The 19,772-nt window shown below is 42.3% G+C and overlaps 2 protein-coding genes and 1 long non-coding RNA gene across 11 annotated transcripts in view; 1 reads left to right on the forward strand and 2 right to left on the reverse strand.

Moving 5' to 3' along the window:
• Nucleotides 1-11,219, reverse strand: part of RBM34 (RNA binding motif protein 34) — a 32,386-nt gene extending 21,167 nt beyond the window's left edge. For 5 of the 6 annotated variants that reach the window (XR_010726089.1, XM_066235687.1, XM_066235680.1 and 2 more), the window contains exons 1-5: nucleotides 11,102-11,219; nucleotides 10,839-11,019; nucleotides 10,495-10,628; nucleotides 5,301-5,459; nucleotides 4,773-5,007 (exon numbers count right to left, since the gene is read on the reverse strand). Coding sequence is in view for 5 of the 6 variants with exons in the window: in XM_066235687.1 (XP_066091784.1) it covers nucleotides 4,773-5,007; nucleotides 5,301-5,459; nucleotides 10,495-10,628; nucleotides 10,839-11,019; nucleotides 11,102-11,208 (816 nt within the window). In the remaining variant the exon portion in view is untranslated. The remainder of the gene's footprint in view (nucleotides 1-4,772; nucleotides 5,008-5,300; nucleotides 5,460-10,494; nucleotides 10,629-10,838; nucleotides 11,020-11,101) is intronic. The other variant, XM_066235694.1, reaches the window with a different exon arrangement.
• A 20-nt stretch (nucleotides 11,220-11,239) lies between these two features.
• LOC136308366 (uncharacterized) lies at nucleotides 11,240-17,098 on the forward strand. The gene is made up of 2 exons (XR_010726090.1): nucleotides 11,240-11,377; nucleotides 17,018-17,098. It is a non-coding gene; the product is annotated as an uncharacterized lncRNA (long non-coding RNA).
• Nucleotides 15,673-19,772, reverse strand: part of ARID4B (AT-rich interaction domain 4B) — a 183,539-nt gene continuing 179,439 nt past the window's right edge. For all 4 annotated transcript variants that reach the window (XM_066235575.1, XM_066235566.1, XM_066235546.1 and 1 more), the window contains one exon: nucleotides 15,673-17,421. In XM_066235575.1, the coding sequence (XP_066091672.1) occupies nucleotides 17,294-17,421 (128 nt within the window). In that variant the 3' untranslated portion in view covers nucleotides 15,673-17,293. The remainder of the gene's footprint in view (nucleotides 17,422-19,772) is intronic.

Consider the following 19,772-nt stretch of genomic DNA (forward strand, 5'->3'; position numbering starts at 1 on the left):
AAGAGGGAGGGAGAAAGGAAGAAAGAGAGTGGGAAGAGGGAGAGGGGGAGAGAGCGAGAGGGGGAGAAAGAGAAACATTGATTTGTTGTTTCACTTATTTATGTACTCATTGGTTGAGAATGTGCCCTGAGGACTGAGCATGCAACCATGACATACTGGGATGATGCTATAAACTGACTGAGCAAACCCAGCCAGGGCCTGTCTAATGATCTTTTACTGCCAGGTTTTATTTTAAGAACATTTCAGAAAAAGCAGGTAACTATTCAAGTTGGAAGACAAACAAACTTTACTGAAAATTAGGAAAAAAGAAAACACAATGAAAGCTGAATTAGTATCCATAAGGTATACAATTTTGTCTTTCAATCTTTGATAATCTTTACCACTAAGATTAAATTAAGATTATAAATTCCATAGATTCTCTCATTTCACATTGGCTTAAACTAGAAACAAACATTGAGAATGCTTATACAGTTGTCCCTTGCCATATTGCAGTTCACTTTTCTCAGTCTCATTGTATCATGGATTTTTTAATTGTATATATCTAATTTTGTATTGCAGATTTTTCACTATATCGCAGGATTTTGCGGTATATAGGTATTTTTATATATTTATTATTTTAACTATTTTTGTGGTAAAATAAGCATTTTCTAGCCTAAAAACTTAAAAACTATAAAAATATTAATTAAAACATAGTAAAAGAATATTAAGTCGAAATAAAATATATAGTGTACAGGCCCTGGCCGGTTGGCCCAGTGGTAGAGCGTCGGCCTGGCGTGCAGAAGTCCCGGGTTCGATTTCCGGCCAGGGCACACAGGAGCAGCTCTCATCTGCTTCTCCACCCCTCCCCCTCTCCTTCCTTCCTCTCTGTCTCTCTCTTCACCTCCCACAGCGAGGCTCCATTGGAGCAAAGATGGCCCGGGCACTGGGGATGGCTCCTTGGCCTCTGCCCCAGGCGCTAGAGTGGCTCTGGTCGCAACAGAGCGATGCCCCTGAGGAGCAGAGCATCACCCCCTGGTGGGCAGAGCGTCACCCCTGGTGGGCTTGCCGGGTGGATCCCGGTCGGGCGCATGCGGGAGTCTGTCTGACTGTCTCTCCCCGTTTCCAGCTTCAGAAAAATACATAAAAAAAAAAAATACATAGCGTACAGCAGATGAGTCAATCAAGACTTGCACGTATGGTACTGCACCACCTGATGAAGTGCCTGAAGTGGTGCCTTCAGAAGAGCTGTAATGCTCTTTGTGGCAGTATAGTACATTCATTTCATTGTCATCACCTTCATCATCAGTACTGCACAGCTAACTCATCATCTTCATCATTTTTTTGTTTTGTTTTGTTTTTGTTTTTACAGAGACAGAGAGAGAGAGAGAGTCAGACAGGGATAGATTGGGACAGACATACAGGAACGGAGAGAGATGAGAAGCATCAATCATCAGTTTTTTGTTGTGACACCTTAGTTGTTCATTGATTGCTTTCTCATATGTGCCTTGACTGTGGTGCTACAGCAGACTGAGCAACCCCTTGCTCGAGCCAGTGACCTTGGGTCTAAGCTGGTGAGCTTTGCTCAAACCAGATGAGCCTGTGCTCAAGCTGGTGACCTCGGTGTCTCGAACCTGGGTCCTCTGCATCCCAGTTCGATGCTCTACCCACTGCGCCACCGCCTGGTCAGGCATCATCTTCATCATTTAAGTTGCAGTATATTCACTGGTGAGGACCCATATAGAATTTCATATGTTGTTAAAATTACATAGGTTTAAGAGTCTAGAAAGTGTTTAAGAGCATAGAAAGTTTTTATGAGTGTGGGAAAGGTTAGTAACTGAGAAAGGTTTATAAGAGTGTGAGGAGGGTTTATAAAGCCTTAAAATACATTTAAATAAAAAAATATATAAGGTCGCTACTTTGCAGATTTTCACCTATTGCGGGAGATTCTGGAACCTAATCCCTGCAATCAACAAGGAACCGCTGTATCACTATGAGAAATTCTCCCACTGTCTGGAATCAGGACAAGGGGAATGAAAAAAAGTCTGGTGAATTTTATGATATTCTTACAACAGATTTAGGATATGAACAATGTATTGTTCTACAGCTAGAATTACAATCAATTTTTTTTTTTTAAATGAGGAGAGAGAGTGAGGCAGACCCCACATGTGCCCCGACTGGGATCCACCTAGCAACTCCATCTGGGGTCAATCCTCTACCGAACTATTCTTAGCACCCAGGCCACACTCAAACCAATCAAGTCACTGGCTGCAGGATGGGAAGAGGGAGGGAAAAGGGAGGGAAGGGGGAGAAAAGGGGGAGAGAAGGGGGAGAAAAGGGGGAGAGAAGGGGGAGAAAAGGGGGAGAGAAGGGGGAGAAAAAGGGGAGGGAAGGCAGAGGAAATCAAACCCAGGAAGTCCACAGGCTGGGCGGATGCTTTATTCACAAAGCCATCGGCAAGGACCAATCAATTCTAATTCATAAATATTGTATTGAATGTGCAAAGCACTGCATATACTCCCCTCCCTGGAGCCTCTTACAATCTGACAGGAAGATCAATAACCAAAACTATGCTACAGATGTGTTCTGTTCTATAAAATAATCACAAATCAGGCATAACTTGTGGTGGCGCAGTGGATAAAGCATCGACCTGGAATGCTGAGGCTGCCGGTTCAAAACCCTAGCCTGACCAGGCAGTGGTGCAGTGGATGGCGCGCCAGACTCGGATGCCGAGGACCCAGGTTTGAGACCCCGAGGTTGCCAGCTTGAGCGGGGGCTCATCTGGTGTGAGCAAAAGCTCACCATTTTGGACCCAAGGTCGCTGGCTCGAGCAAGGGGTTACTCGGTCTGCTGAAGGCCCACGGTCAAGGCACATGTGAGAAAGCAGTCAATGAACAACTAAGGTGTCGCAATGCGCAATGAAAAACTAATGACTGATGCTTCTCATCTCTCCGTTCCTGTCTGTCTGTCCCTGTCTATCCCTCTTTCTGTCTCTGTAAAAAAAAATAAATATAAAAAAAAATTGCCTAACCAGACGGTGGCGCAGTGGATAGAGTGTAGGACTGGGATGCAGAGGACCCAGGTTCGAGACCCCGAGGTAGCCAGCTTGAGTGTGTGTTCATCTGGTTTGAGCAAATGTTCACCAGCTTGAACCCAAGGTCACAGGCTTGAGCAAGGGGTCACTCGGTCTGCTGAAGGCCCATGGTCAAGGCACATGAGAGAGCAATCAATGAACAACTAAGGTGTCGCAAGGAAAAACTGATGATTGATGCTTCTCATCTCTCTCCGTTCCTGTCTGTCTGTCCCTGTCTATCCCTCTCTCTGACTCTCTCTCTGTCCTGTAAAGAAACAAAACAAAAAAAACCCCTGGGCTTGCCTGGTCAAGGCACATATGGGAGTTGATGCTTCCTGCTCCTCCCCCCTCCTCTCTCTCTCACTGACCTCTCTAAATTAAAAAAAAAAAAAAAAAAAGTTAAAAATAAAACCCTCAAATAAAATAAAATAATCACGAATCAAATGCTAGGAGACAAGTATATGAGGGAAAAGGAAAAACCAGGAAGTCAGTTATTTTGTACTGTTTTATTTAAAAAGTGGAATTTAAATTGTCCTTCAAAAAGCCTGATTAGGTGGTGGCGCAGTGAATAGAGCAAGCGCCCCCAAACTATGGCCCACAGGCTGCATGCGGCCCCCTGAAGCCATTTTCCGCCCCCACCACACTTCTGGAAGGGGCACCTCTTTCACTTGTGGTCAGTGAGAGGAGCACTGTATGTGGCGGCCCTCCAATGGTCTGAGGGACAGTGAACTGGCCCCCTGTGTAAAAAGTTTGGGGACCCCTGGAATACACCATCAACCTAGGATGCTGTGGACCCAGGTTCCAAACCCTGAAGACACCAGGCGTCACTGGCTTGAGTGTGGGATCACTGACATGACCCCATAGTTGCTGGCTTGAAGCCCAAGGTCACTGGCTTGGCTGGAACCTCCCTCACCCTTGTCTAGGCACAGATGAGAAAGCAATCAATAAACAACTAATGTGCCACAACTACAGGTTGATGCTTCTCATCTCCCTTCCTGTCTGTCTCTCTCACTAAAAAAAAAATTAACAAAAAACAAAACTATCCTTCAAGAGATGAGCAGAATTTTTTTTTTTTAAGATTTTTATTTATTGATTTTAGAGAGAGGAAGGTGGGTGGTAATGAAAAGTATCAACTCATAGTTGCTTCACTGTAGTTGTTTAATGGTTGTTTGTCTTAAGTGCCTTGACTGGGCAAGCCCTTGGTTTCACACTGGTGACCTCAGAGTCCCAGGTTGATGCTCTCTGCCCACTGTGCCACAGTAGGCCAGGAAAGATGAGCAGGATTTTGACCCAGGAGATTGCCAATTGTCAAGTCAACTCACAAAAAGGGCATGTTTTCTGTTTTGGTTTAGTGAGCCCCTACATAGAAACCTAGAATGTATTCATTCAGTTACACAATAAATGTTTATAGAGCCTCTGTTATGTGCTGGGCACTGTTTCCAGTGCCAGAGAAAGAGCAATGAAGGAAAGAGATAAAGGCCCCTGCACACAGTGGCTATGACAGGAGGTAATTTTGGGTCAAGTAAGATTGGCCTGAATTAGGGCCGTGACTATAGGAACAGAAAGGAGGGTGAAGATAATCTACAGAATGCTTTATGTAGTCATTCATAATGAAGTTATATATCAATGACTTATTGTGTGCTTCCTCAATAAGAGAACAGTAAAAAAAGTTAGGAATTAATACCTTCTCTGAGGCTTACCATATTACAGATTACACACTCACCTTCTTATTACATGTGACAGGCAAATTCCCCACAAACACAGTTCTCTCATTCTTTATCCTCTCTTCTTCTTGGTTGACTTGAATTTTCTTCTTTTGATTGACAGCTGTGTGATCTACATCATCAAGTACTGTTGTTCTGTATGCTATCTTAATACCAGACTGAGAAATTTTCCTTTTCTGCCTTTGGTTCTGGTGAATTTCTTCTTCTAAACCAGCATTTGCTAGAGCGTTTTCTCTTTTGAAGGCAAAACCCCCCCAAAAAAAACAAAAAAAAAAAGGAGTCATGAAAGCCAGCTCTACTATAAGACAAAGCACAGTGATTAGAAATATTTCTGCCTGACCTGTGGTAGCACAATGGATAAAGTGTAGACCTGGAACATTGAGATCGCCAGTTTGAAACCCTGGGCTTGTCCGCTTAAGACACACATGGGAGTTGATGCTTCCTGCTCTTCCCCCTATTCTCTTTCTCTCTCTCCTCTCTAAAATGAGTAAATAAAATCTTTAAAAAAAATTAAAAAAAAGTCTGACCTGTGGTGGCGCAGTGGATCAAGCGTTGACCTGGAAATGCTGAGGTCACCGGTTCGAAACCCTGGGCTTGCCTGGTCAAGGCACATATGGGAGTTGATGCTTCCAGCTCCTCCCTTCTCTCTCTCTGTCTCTCTCTCCCTCTCTGTCTCTCTCTCCTCTCTAAAAATGAATAAATAAAATAAAATAAAATAAAAAAATATATATATTAAAAAATTTTTTTTTAAAGAAATATTTACTACCTACTTCTGGCTTTCCTAAATACATATAAACATACCATTCACAAATATATCTAAATTTTAAAAGTAATGTTACAAAAAAGTGACTAGTATCTTTAGAAAACTCCAGCCAGAAGAGGTTAAGCTCCATTTCTGAAAATATGTTAAAACTACCAGGTCACAGATTATGGGATCATCCTTATGATCCCAAGCTCAAACCAGAAACCTCGGGGTTTCAAACTTGGGTCCTCTGCAATCCAGGCAGATGCTCTATCTACTGCACCATCGCTGGTCAGGCAACAGTGGGTTCATTTTAAAGATTTTGGGAGATTCAGCTGACATTCTCCCAATGCCTAATTCCATTCTCTGCTCTGAAACTCTAGGGGCACTGCAGCACCCCTGGGGGTGTTTAAGGTCAACATGCCTGCAAATTATTTATTTTGTGAAAGCAATCTGGCCAATAGGAAAAACCAGATTTCCTACTTAGATTAGTTCTGCAATACTATATTTAAAGGACTGCTTATCAAAAGTAAATTTTGAAACGGCAAATACAATATAAAGTCTTGGGGCACCTGGATAAAATGAGGTCTGAGCATCAATGTAACAAGAAAACTGATCCGGGATCTTAAGGAGTAAGGAGGAGAGAATGGGGAGTAGGAGCCATTCATTCACTCATTCATTCATTCAATATTTCCTGGATTTTTACTGAAGTCTAGCCTCTGGCCATACAAAGATAGAAATTATTAAAGGCCTTTCAAGAAGTCCAGTCTCTGGAAAGCAAAGTTCATGATAAAATGGTAACATTTATAATACATGGTATAGAAACATAAAAGAAACATAAAAGGCCTCTCAGAGGAAAGGCAGTGTCAACTACACAGTCTTCAGTAAATGCTGACCTTTTTATTTATTTATTTCTTATTTTTGAGAAAGAGGAACGGGGTGGGGGAAAGGGAGAGAAAGAAGCATTAACTCATTGTTCTTAGTTGTGCACCCACTGATTGCTTCTACTACATGCCCTGACCAGGGCTCCAACTGGCAACCTTGGGGTTGAGCTGGTGCTCTCAGGATTGAGCCCTGACTGGGGCTTGAATTGTTGGTACTCTTGGGGTTAGCCAAAGACACTGGATATAGCTGGTGACCTCAGTGCTCCTGGATGACAGTCTATCCACTGTGCCATCCACTATGCCACTGGCCAAGGCAATGCTGACCATTATTACTACCTCAGTAAAGCATAAGATCCACTAAGGAAAGGTCCATGTCTCATTTTTTGCTCACTGTAGTACATAAAAGTACACAGCAGGAGTGAAAGGACAGTATGGTAAGGTGGGAACCAGGTCTAGAGGACTGTTTTATTATGCAGAAGTGCTTAGATTTTTAAAAATGTTTTGTTTTTTATTTATTCATTTTAGAGAGAGAGAGAGAGAGAAAGAAAGGGGGGAGGAACAGGAAGTATCAATTCCCACATGTGCCTTAACCAGACAAGTGCAGGGTTTCGAACTGGCAACCTCCGCGTTCCAGGTCAACGCTTTATCCATGCGCCACTACAAGTCAGGCAGAAGTGCTTAGATTTTTATCTCACAGAAGATAGGGAGCCACTGAAGACTCTGAGAATGCCTAAAAAAATCATTTGGGCAGCAGAGCAAAAGATAATTAGTCAAAAGGCTAGAAAAGACATACCACTAAGGAGACAGTTATAACTGTGTGTAGCTGGGAAGACAAGAGATTAGCCAGAGCAAGGGAAGGGTCGGCAGCAGAAGACAGATTTAAAAGATAATTAAAACCCTGAATGGGCAGATCAGTTGGTTGATGTCATCCTGATATGCTAAGGTTGCAGGTTCAATCCTCTATCAGGGCATATATAAGAATCAACCATGGACGTGAGCTGCAAAGTATAGAATTGTGACAACAATTCCAGTGCCATGCGGACTTTTTCTGGATGTGGACTTTTCCTGGACTCCTGCTCCTTGTGACAGCTCCTAACAGACTGAACTGGGGTTGGGTTGCATTTATCTGGGACTTGGCATGGTGTTGGGGCCAACTTGGACTTGGTGAACATGTTAAGGACACTACTCTTTTATGGATTCTTGCTGTGTTGGCCAAGAGTTTGCTTAAAGGCTTTAATCACTGTAAAAAAAAAAAATAGAAGACTGGATAAAGAAGATGTGGCACATATACACCATGGTATACTATTCAGCCATAAGAAATGATGACATCGGATCACTTATAACAAAATGGTGGGATCTTGATAACATTATACAGAGTGAAATAAGTAAATCAGAAAAAAACAAGAACTGCATTATTCAATACATTGGTGGGACGTAAAAACGAGACTAAGAGGCATGGACAAGAGTGTGGTGGTTACAGGGGGCAGGGGGAGGGAAGGAGGGAGAGGGGCACAAAGAAAACTAGACAGAAGGTGATGGAGGACAATCTGACTTTGGGTGATGGGTATGCAACAGAATTGAATGACAAGATAACCTGGACATGTTTTCTTTGAATATATGTACCCTGATTTATTGATGTCACCCCATTAAAATTAATAAAAATTAAAAAAAATATATAAACCAATGAATGCATCAATAAGTAGATCAACAAATTGATGTTTCTCTCTCTCCCTTCCTTTCTCTCTAAAATAAAATAAAAGATAATTAAAAAAACAGTGTCATTAGGCCTGACCAGGTGGTGGTGCAATGGATAGAGCGTCGGACTGGGATGTGGAGGACCCCAGTTCGAGACCCCGAGGTTGCCAGCTTGAGCTTGGGATCATCTGGTTTGAGCAAAGTTCACCAGCTTGGACCCAAGGTTGCTGGCTTGAGCAAGGGGTTACTTGGTCTGCTGAAGGCCCATGGTCAAGGCACATGTGAGAAAGCAATCAATGAACAACTAAGGTGTCACAATGAAAAACTGATGATTGGTGCTTCTTGTCTCTCTCCATTCCTGTCTGTCTGTCCCTCTCTCTGACTCTGTCTCTGTCACTGTGGAAAAATAAAAACAAAAACAAAAAAACCCCAGTGTCATTAGGACTCCCAAGTCACCAGCTCAGGCAACTGAAAGGCTGGTGGTCCCACTCATGTAGGAACAAGTTTGATGAGGATAATGAGCTTAGACTGAAGCATTCTTGAATTTGAGGTGTATACAGAATATACAGGTACAGATGTGGTGGGCGAACAGACACATAGGTTTGATGATTAGGAGCAAGGAGAGAACAGTGGTTCATGGAACAAACAACATGGCCCAGAATGAAGAGTGAAAAAAGGTCATGAGATTATGGTGAACAGAATCTTGAGGAAAATTATCATCTAGGGAGCAGTTAGAAAAAATAAAATACCAAGAAGAAACAGACAAAGAAAGAATCAGAATAGATCGCTACAGAAGAAAACAATAGTGTTGAGAAGAAATGCAGCAAGGTAGCCCTGGCAGGATAGCTTGGTTGGTTGGAGCTTCATCCTGAAGTGCAGAGGTTGCTGATTCAATCCCCAGTCAGGGCACATACTGTCTCTGTATCTCTCTCTCCCTGCCTCTCTCTAAATAGAAAGAAAGAAAGAAAAAGAAAGGAAAGAGAGAAAGAAAAAGAAAGAAAAAGCAGCAATGTGAAATGTAGCGGATAAGACTCATAAGATGAAGCCTCCACTGCCTATTAAATACAATAAGTAGGTCAGGATGGCTTCAGTGAGCACTGTTTCAGAAATATGGTCAGATCGCAAAAAAACAAACACAACAACTAACCAGAATGCCAATGAGTGGGAGAGAAAACAGAGGAAGAAAAAGGAAGACAGCCACACAAAGACTTCTAATAGCTTGAATATGAAGGCAAGGACAGAGGGAATGGTGCCAAACAGAGACAATGACTATAGACCAGATTTTGTTTGGTTGGATTTTTATTCTTATTTATTTATTTATTAGCAAGAGAGAGGGAGATGCAGACAGAGAGACAGGAAGGGAGAGAGAAGCATCAACTCATAGTTGCAGCACCTTAGTTGTTCATTAATTGCTTTCTCATATGTGCCTTGACCAAGGGGGCTCCAATCGAGCCAGTAACCCTTTGCTCAAGCCAGTGACCATGGGGTCATATTTATGATCCCACACTCAAACTGGTGACCACACTCAAGTGGGCGACCTCGGAGTTTTGAAACTGGGTCCTCAGCGTCCCAGGCCAACACTCTATCCACTGCACCAATGCCTAGTCAGGCATATATGTTTTTTTAAGATGAGACTCTTGAGTATACTTATATGGCAGGCAGACCTAAGATATGGGAAAGAAGAGAAAAGGAAGGTCTGATAGCATATCCCTAAGGAGGCTGAGGAGGAGGTAAGTTTTATACACAGCACACGTGACTGAATTAACTTTGGACAAGGAGGGGAAGGGGAAGAGGAAGAAATTAAAGGTGTGCAGAGATATATTAAGGAGGAAGATAAAAAGTAATTCACAATGCTTAGCAATTAGTAGCTCTCTGAACAGGCAACAAGACCATCTGCTGAGAGAGAAAAGAGAAACAAGAAGCCTGAAAGACCTAAGAAAAAAGTTAACTGGGAATCTGTGTTGGTACTATTTGGATCTTGATCCAAATAAACTGTGAAAGAAATTTTAAGCTAATGGGGATTTCCATTAATAAATAAAATAAATGGATCTCTTAATAAATAAGTTTAAGAAAACCAAGTCATCTTTCATACAGATGATGAAATATTTATAGATGAAACATAAGTCTCAGGTTTGCTTTCAAATAAAGACGGGGCTATTAAGGGGTAAAGATGAAATAAGACTGGTCCAGTGGTAAGAGCCATTGTTGTTCGGTAAATGGGGATCCTCATCTTTTCAAGTGTTGAATACCTATAAAGTTTTCCATGATACAAATGTTTTATGAAAACATAAACACAGTTAGAACTATGACATGAGAAAAAAATTAAGATGGAAATTGCAGGTGTAATATCTCAGTTTCTTTACCACCTTAATTCTTTAGTCAACTAAGAATTTCACCAACCTGACTGCCAACTTTTTGTCCACATCAGAAAATTTCTTCACTTTCACCTTTTTTGCAGGTTCTTGCAGAAACGGTCTTTGAATTCGGGATGTACTTTCTTCCTCCTCATCCCGTTTGCGTTTTTTGGTGGTTTCCTTTTAAAAGTTTGAAGGTATGTGTGAGATCTCAGCCTTCTAAATAACTCCGTGGTCTTCCCAGGTCAGCCCCCCCGCCCCGGCACGCCCAGCCGGGAAAGGCCCCCTGCGATCCAGCAAGCGTGCCCCACGTCAAAAGCCGTGCCCTGCGAGGCAGGCTCTCGCTTTGAAGCTGTCCCAACGGACCATCGGGAAGAACTAGCGACTCACCTGGGGAACAGGCACGTACACGGGCGGAAGCTGAGACTCCCCGGAGCTGAAGAGGGCCGCCAGCTGACCGGCGAGGCCTCTGGAGCGGCGCCCGCCGGGGACCAAGCTATCGGCCACCTGCCCCACCAGGTAGTCGGCCCTCGGGGGCGCGTCGCCGCCGCCGCCGCCGTCCGGGCTCCGCCTAGAGACCGACGCCAAGGCTTAGGGACGCCGCGCCCCCGCCTGCCCTCCAGCCCATCCCAGGGGACGCGCTCGCCACTCACCCCTTCGTGCCCCTGTCTCTTTTCCTCCCTTTGCTCTTCCCTCCCGGTGCCATTCTCAGCCGAGGCCTTCGCGAGCCGCACTTCCAGGCCGCACCGACTTCCGGCATGAGCCACGCCCCTTCCGGCCTAGCGTCCCTCCGGCCGCGCTGGGGGCCGGGGCGGGTCCGGACACCCACTTGGATACGGTGCCGGCTCCGGGTTCATATCTCTCCGAGTCTTGTCTGATGGAAACCCAGTCCTGAGGTTCTACGTGTAAATGAAAATCACCCGGGCCAGGTTAGTTTGGACCTGCCCCAGCTGACCGGGAGCACGTAAGGAACCGAAATGGTTGGAGCGGAAGGAGGGTGAGGGTCAGTGGCGAATGAGTGTGAGGGGTACTTGGACTTTTTCGTGCTGTTCGTGCAACTTTTCTGAATTTTGACATTATTTCAAAATAAAAACAAATAGTTGGAGACCCAGGCTTAACCTCTTTTGCCTACTATTCTACCGGGTAAAGATGGTGTTTGGCACCAGGAACTGCTTCACCTGTCTAGCTTCCACATGTATTCCCTTCAAAACCTTACATTCCAGCCTGCTTTTTCTCTATTCCTTCCCCTTGTTATTCCTTATTTCTTTTATTTTTTTATTTTGAGAGACATAGGAAAGGAGAGAGATGAGAAGCATTAACTCGCAATTGTGGCTGTAGGCCCAGCAGTCACAGCCCTCACGGCTGTGCAGGTTCCCATTAGATTCGGGCAGACAGTAAAGAAACAAAGAGCCAAAAACTGGTGGGGCCATTCCTTTCGGGTGAGAAACTCACAGAGGGAAAACACTTCCCTTTCCATTCAGGGCTCCCAAAGCCACTGACACATCTTGGTTTTCCTAGAATCAAAGGCCCCTACTAGTCTTGGTCACCTCTGGTTCCCCATCTGCATAGTTTCTCCCTTCTCTCTGCACAAACTGGCTTCTCCTTCAGTACCCTGCCATCTTGGCTTCCTTCTCCTTCCCTGCCATCTTGGCTTCTTTCTCTAAAAAAAAAAATGGATCAATGCTCCTTTTTCTCCTTCTAAAAAACTACTTGGGCACACAAAGACTCCTCCTCCAGCACACATTAACATAACGACCCTTCCCAAGCAGGAAGGTAATTAGCAGTTTTAGCTGGCAGCACCATTCACCTGGGCAGTGCCATTTTTAACAATAAAAGTGAGCAAACTCCAAAATCATATTTTACAAACTCATTTGCCCAACAGTGGCACTTTATTCATTGATTGCTTCTGATAGTGTCTTGTGGGGGAGAGGCCTCCAGCAGAGCCAGTAACCATGTGGTCATGTCAATGATCCTGCGCTCAAGCTGGCCACTTGGGGTTTTGAACCTGGGATCCCAGGTCAATACTGTATCCATTGAGCAACCACTGGTGAGGGTATTTGCATTATTTTCTTACCCCCAAATTGCCCTCTTCCACTTTACCCCAGTTCAACCTGTAAAATTTTACCCATCCTTCAATGACCAGCTCAGATACTATCACTGATGAAAATTTCCTGTTTACAATATGTAATCTTTTTCCAAGCTTCTGTGTATTTTGCATTAGTGTTATTCAAACAGTGTCTGTAGATGTAAATGATGTTTTATTCAACCCATATTGTCTATCCCCATTTGCCATACCTAGGGAATATTTGGTAAATTGACTTTTAGTTAATAAAAGGTAAATATTAGATTATGATTAAATAATTGGATTCAGTTTAAGGGGTAAAATAGAATTTGACTTTGAATCTATGGAAACAGACTTAGCTTTTTGAAGCTCCTTAATAGAAGTCACTTTATAGACCACCTCAGATAAATTGATGAAAAAAAATGTGGTTGGCCCTGGTTTGGCTTTCTGAGTCCCTTATTTTGTTTCCCATAATTGTGATCTTACGGTATTTCACAAAGATGAGCAAAATCTAACTACACATTTGTAACTCAAGCATCTCCATTTGTCTTATGCAGTACAGTAAATTCTATTCATTCTTCCTTGGGAATGTCTCCCAATCCCATCTCTTCCCCACTCTGCCAAACATTATCCCAAGAACCACTTCATATCTGAACAATACAACCTCATCTCTTCTGGCCTTCCTGATTCTTCCTTAACATATTCCATTGCCAGCGAATTTCCCTTGAATGTTAAAATTTGCTTTGCCTCTATGTCACCATCACATCAGTCATCACGTTCATTTTTTTTTCAAATGTTTATTTTATTGATTTTAGAGGGGAAGGGAGAGAGAGAGTGGGAGAGAGAGAGAGAGAAACATCGATCCATTCCTGTATGTGCCCTGACAAGGGATCAAACCGGTGACTTCTGGCCCTGGCCAGTTGGCTCAGTGGTAGAGCATTGGCCAGGCGTGTGGATGCCCAAGGTTTGAGTCTCAGTCAGGACACACAGGAGAAGTGACCATCTGCTTCTCTACCCCTTCCCCTTTGCTTGCTTTCTCCTCTCTCTCTCCCCCTCCTGCAGCCATGGCTCAATTGAGACATGTTGGCCATGGGTACTGAGGATGGCTCCATGGCCTCTGGCTTCTGCCTCAGGCGCTAAAGAGCTCAGGTGGTGAGCAATGGAGAAAGGCCCCAGATGGGCAAAGCATTGCCCCCTAGTGGGCTTGCTGGTTAGATCCCAGTTGGGGCACATGCAGTCTGTCTCAGCTTCCCCTCCTCTCACTGAATAAAAAGAAAAAAAACAACTGGCAACCTCTGCACATTGGGACGACGTTCTAACCAACCGAACTATCTGACCAGGGCCAGTCAACATGTTCTTTTATAATCATACACTGCTGATACCTTTAACCTCTTAGGCACTTGTTTTCTCTGCTCATAAAATTTAATACCTGTACATAATTTTACACCATAGATGGGTTGTTTTTTCTTTTTGGTATTTTTCCAAAGTTAGAAGCGGGGAGGCAGTCAGACTCCCTCATGCGCCCAACTGTCATCCACCCGGCATGACCATAGATGTTATTTCCACAATTAAACCATGAGATTATTCCTCTGGTGGATGACATTTTATGCAAACAAAACCCATCATGTTAGCCCCAAATCCCAAAATAGCAGATCCTCACTGCTGTTCAGAACTGATTTTTAACCATTTTGAGAACACTTAACCCCTTTTGAAGAGTTCTTTAAAATATAAGGACTCTTTTCATAGAAAAATACAAACAAAAACAAGTAAAAAATGTCAGAAGTTTCATGGAATCTGCTCCATCCTCCCTAATCTCCCCAGGTTAAAAAATATTTAAGAAGACCTCACCCTCAGGTTAGTGTTTCAGTAGGAAAAAAAGGTTTTGGAGAATACCGTAAAAATTATGCCATCTTAATTTTATTATAGACTGCAAACTAGGCTGGTAAAATACAGTTAGGGTAACCAGAAGAAAAGTCAAATTCTATTAAGACCATGATCATTCTCCTTTAAGGAGCAACTATTTCTGTAACACAAAGTAGGTGATAGTAATAGTTCCTTGAAAAACAGGGTTTCATGATCAGGTAAAATTGAAGAGAGTAGGGTAAAAATTGGCAGGTGTCTCCTTACAGGCCTTCTCAAAGATTTTTATTTTTAAGATTTTATTTGACTTTAGAGAGGATAGAGAGAAAGAGGAAGAAGTGGAATGCATGAACTCATAGTAGTTGCTTCTTGTATGTGCCTGGACCAGGCAAGTCTGGGGTTTCGAACTGGTGACCCCAGCACTCCAGGTTGACGCTTTATTCTCTGTGCCACCACAGGTCAGGCTCAAAGTTTAGCATTTCCAAAATACATTTGATGATCAATCCCCAGAGCATTTCTGGGGTCCAATATTTTAGGACATTATTTTGGGAAGCACTATTTAACAGTTTTTAAAACTCATCTCTTAAAAGTTCAATTAATTTTTATGAAAATAAAGGGCCATCCCAAAAATACCCATTTGAGCTTTCTAGGCCTTGAAATAGTATATTTTCCGTTTTAAAGAAAGTATTTTCTCTTAGTGGAAAGTTCATTAAACAGGCAACACCCCTCCCCCTAATTATTGATCTTCAAAAGTTTGATATAAAGCAGTGATTCTCAATCCTGAGGCATATTAAAATCACTGGAAACCTTTAACAAAAGACCAATATCCAGGTATCCAGGTACCACCCAGACCAATTAATTAGGAGTCTTTCAGGGTGAGGCCTGACTACTCCTTTACCAGTGCCTGGAGATTCCATGTGCAATAGAGTAGAATGCCCAAAAAGTATGAGACCAACAGGGGTCCATGTAAATTAAAAGACAAAAGATAAAATAAAAGGGCAGCAGCTGGTAATGGTTTCAAGTATGTCAAGAAAAAAAGTTTTTGATTTTCTTCTTTAGACAAATCTCCAAGTATTCATCATGTTAAGACTCAAGCAAACGACTGTATATAAAGATATTAAGAATGCCTAATATATCCTGTATCTGGTTAGTGCTCTTTTAATTTTTATAGGTAGAATATTCCCCTTTTTGTATGTCAGTTAACCCCTCCTTACAATACAGGCTGGAGATGTATGTTCCAATCAGTCATCACATCCAGAAATGAACTAAAATTACTTAATCTTTTAGAAACAAAATCAGTGATTCACAAACTATGGCATTTTATTTCAGAGCCTTTGCTTACATTTGTACAATATATTACATAATTCTTCGTTGTTTGCAGATCCTAATATATACTTTATAGCTTTTATTCTATAAGCTTTTCTTCAATGTTTTGCTGTCAACAAATCTTTATAGTCCTGTACAAATTTGAGTAACTTGAAACCATTTTCAACAAAATTAGTTACTGTAAGCACACACTACAAGACTGAAAATGCTTTTCTTAGAAAAGTTGAATGTAAAGGATTCTGACACGTTAGCATCTACAACAAAACGCTTCGAAATTCTCACATGTCGTATTGCCAGAAAACAAAACATGCCAGCCCCATTCAAAAAAAGTACACAGAACTACAATTAAAACAGTAAAACAGTCTGTACAATAAAGTACTGTGTATTAACAGTGCCAGGTATTAAATAGCTTGAATGAACACATCCACAATATACAAATGTCTTACAAAGGTGTAGAATTAAATACAAGTGCCAAACAGAACAGAGATTGGAATCATACAACATAAAGTCAATACAAGTGAAAACAATTCAGCGTTCATTTTGGATTTTATACAAGGCATTTAATTTTATAGGTCTACTACCCGATTAGCTATTTATATTTAAAATAATAACCATCCTTTTGAGACAGTTTATATCAACAACCTTGAATCATACTAATACAGTTTACTTGTTCCTGAAGTCCTCTTGTTGTAGCTCATAATAAAATAAGCAATACAAATGAATTATCTGTATTTAAGGAAAAGAAACATTTACAAGAAAACACAAAAATATAACTGTTATAATTCATTATGAATAAATATACACTTTGAACTGGCTAAGTACAATCTTTATACATTGTTTAAGATTTAATACAGTTTATTAGCCATTTTCTTTTTTCACACAATGTATTATATCAAAATTAAAAAAAAATACTGATTTATAGAAAAATGGCAAAGTACAGTAGATCCATTCCAATTTGAAGGGGTATGAAAAGCCACTGCAAGACCTTTTAGCCTAATTCAAACCTGTAAACATGTTCAGTCTTTTTTAAAGAGAATATTTAATATTTGGTTACCAGGATTGATGTCAGATATCCTGTTAACTGCAGGTTTTGAATTTGTTACATGTGCTTGACTTATACAATTAAAGCCACCCTAAGGTAACTCTCTTTAAAAAACAATTAGTTTGTACAAATGAAAATAGGTTCATATTTTTTCATAAATAAATGGAAAAATATCAAATGCTCCAGCTTTAACAAAATACAAGGGAATACATATACAGTAAGTTATCTTACCATGTTCTGGCCCACCCAATAACTATGCTTACTGTATTGTCTCTACAGGCAGTGAAAAGCCTCCGTTAGCCACAGTGGAAGGCCTTCAAGTTACCAGACACACATTCCCAGACGAGTTGGAAACAATTATTGCTTGAGGAAAAGCAGTTTATTGTACTTTTTCTTCATAAAAAAGTGCACTTAAGTGCCAAGTCAGCTTGTCAAGAAACAATTTTTAAATATAAAATAGTGCTTTGTCTGATATTTTTTGTGCCACTGTGCAGTATAAAAAAGACGTGGCCTTCAATAGCCATTAAGTGCAAAGTGCTTTAGCAAGTCCTGCTGTCACCTGCACTCAACTGACATTCCATTTTGTGATGTGCTGGACATTGATGGTTCAGCTAAAGTTAACATAACAGCAGCTGTTATGGAGCTGGATGAAGGTGAAGAAGACGACGAAGATGTAGCAGCACCTAAGGAAAAGGAAAACCAAGTCCATGGCTTAGTAAAACATACAAGATGGCACAAAACACTAGACTATAATTCTGCTGTTATCTCCAAACTCATTTAGCTTATAAACGCAATTTTATCTGAAGCCTATATAACTTTATTAACCAATGTCACCCCAATAAATTCAAAAAATAATATTTAAAAAAGAGCAGTCAATTATCACAATCCCATATGGAAAGAAAGGAAAACCCAGTGTGTCTCAAGTAGCTTAGACATGCAAACCACAGATGGGATGAAAAAGGACAGACAGATCAGGAAGTACTCCTGTTTTATTTTATTTTTTTAATATTTTATTTTTAACTTTATTCAGTTTTTTTAGAGACACACACAGAAAGAGAGAGAGAGAGAAGGGAGAGGAGCAGAAAGCATCAACTCTCATATGTGCCTTAGCCAGGCAAGCCCAGGGTTTTGAACCGGTGACCTCAGCATTCCCAGGTCGACACTTTATCCACTGCGCCACCACAGGTCAGGCAGTACTCTTGTTTTGATCAGAAAAAAAACACACTGTGCGCTCAGTCTATTAGGACATGGAAATAAAATAGAACATAAACTTTTTCTCTGTGTGTGTGACAGAGACAGAGAGACAGACAGGAACAAAGAGATGAGATGAGAAGCATCAATTCTTCATTGTGGCACCTTAGTTGTTCTTTGATTGCTTTCTCATATAACTTGACGGGGGGGGGGACGGGGGGCAGCGGCAACAGCAGACCAAGTAACCCCTTGCTCAACTCAGAAACTTTGGGCTCCAGCTGGTAAGCCTTGCTCAAACCAGATGAGCCCATGCTGAAGCCGGCGACCTTGGGGTTTTGAACCCAGGTCCTCCGTGTCCCAGTCTGACACTCTATCCACTGCACTGCTGCCTGGTCAGTGACTTCTTATAATAATGAAATAAATGTCAAAAAGAGCTTTGAATCCAATAGAAAAAAATCTGTAATCTACCCCCCAAATTTTCCCCTTCCTAATTCCTATATATATTTTTAGAGTTTCTTATGAGTTTATTTTTAAGATTTTACTTATTCCTTTTTAGAGAGAGATGGGGGGGAGAGGGAGAGAGAGAGAGAGAGAAGGGAGAAAGAGAAGGGGGAGGAGCAGAAAACATCAACTCCCTTGACCATGCAAGCCCAGGGTTTCAAACCAATGACCTCAGCATTCTAGGTTGATGCTTTATCCACAGGTCAAGCCTTTTCTGTTTATTTTTATTATTATTATTTTAGATTTTTCAGTCATGTTTCTTTTTATTTATTCATTTTTAGAGAGGAGAGAGACAGAGAGAGAGAAGGGGGGTGGAGCTGGAAGCATCACCTCCCATATGTGCCTTGACCAGGCAAGCCCAGGGTTTCGAACCGGCGACCTCAGCATTTCCAGGTCGACACTTTATCCACTGTGCCACCACAGGTCAGGCCAGTCATGTTTCTTATGAGTTTAAATGGTGGTGGGAACGGAAGGCTAACTGCTTCTTAAAAGATAGAACACGCCCTGGCTGGTTGGCTCAGTGGTAGAGCGTCGGCCTGGCGTGCAGAAGTCCCGGGTTCGATTCCAGGCCAGGACACATAGGAGAAGTGCCCATCTGCTTCACCACCCCTCCCCCTCTCTTTCCTCTCTGTCTCTCTTCCCCTCCCACAGCGAGGCTCCATTGGAGCAAAGATGGCCCCGGGCGCTGGGGATGGCTCCTTGGCCTCTGCCCCAGGTGCTCGAGTGGCTCTGGTTGCAACAGAGCGATGCTCCGGAGGGGCAGAGCATCGCCCCCTGGTGGGCAGAACGTGGCCCCTGGTGGGCATGCCAGGTGGATCCCGGTTGGGCGCATGCGCGAGTCTGTCTGACTGTCCCCGTTTCCAGCTTCAGAAAACAAAAACAAAAACAAAAACAAAAAAAGAACAAAAGGGCCCATACCTCAACTACTGCATTTGACATAGCTGACCACACCATTCTCCTCCTCCTGAAACTCTTGGCTATCCTCTTGTGGTTTTCTTCATTCAAAGCTACTCCTTAGGTCTTGCTGCTATGGCTTCTCCTTGTCCTCATCTCTAAAAGCTGACTTGCCCCAGCTTTCCTTTCCTTTTCTGCTCATGCTTTTTTCCTAAGTAACTTAAGTACTGGGGCACAGATATGAAATGACTTAAAAATTATATCCCTAGCCCTGGCTGGTTGGCTCAGTGGTAGAGTGTCGGCCTGGCGTGCAGGAGTCCTGGTTTGATTCCTGGCCAGGGCACACAGGAGAAGCACCCGTCTGCTTCTCCACCCCTCCCTCTCTCCTTGTCCTCTGTCTCTCTCTTCTCCTCCCGCAGCCGAGGCTCCATTGGAGCAAAGTTAGCCC

The sequence above is a fragment of the Saccopteryx bilineata genome, chromosome 1, assembly GCF_036850765.1.
Source record: "Saccopteryx bilineata isolate mSacBil1 chromosome 1, mSacBil1_pri_phased_curated, whole genome shotgun sequence".
Taxonomy (NCBI): Eukaryota; Metazoa; Chordata; class Mammalia; order Chiroptera; family Emballonuridae; genus Saccopteryx; species Saccopteryx bilineata.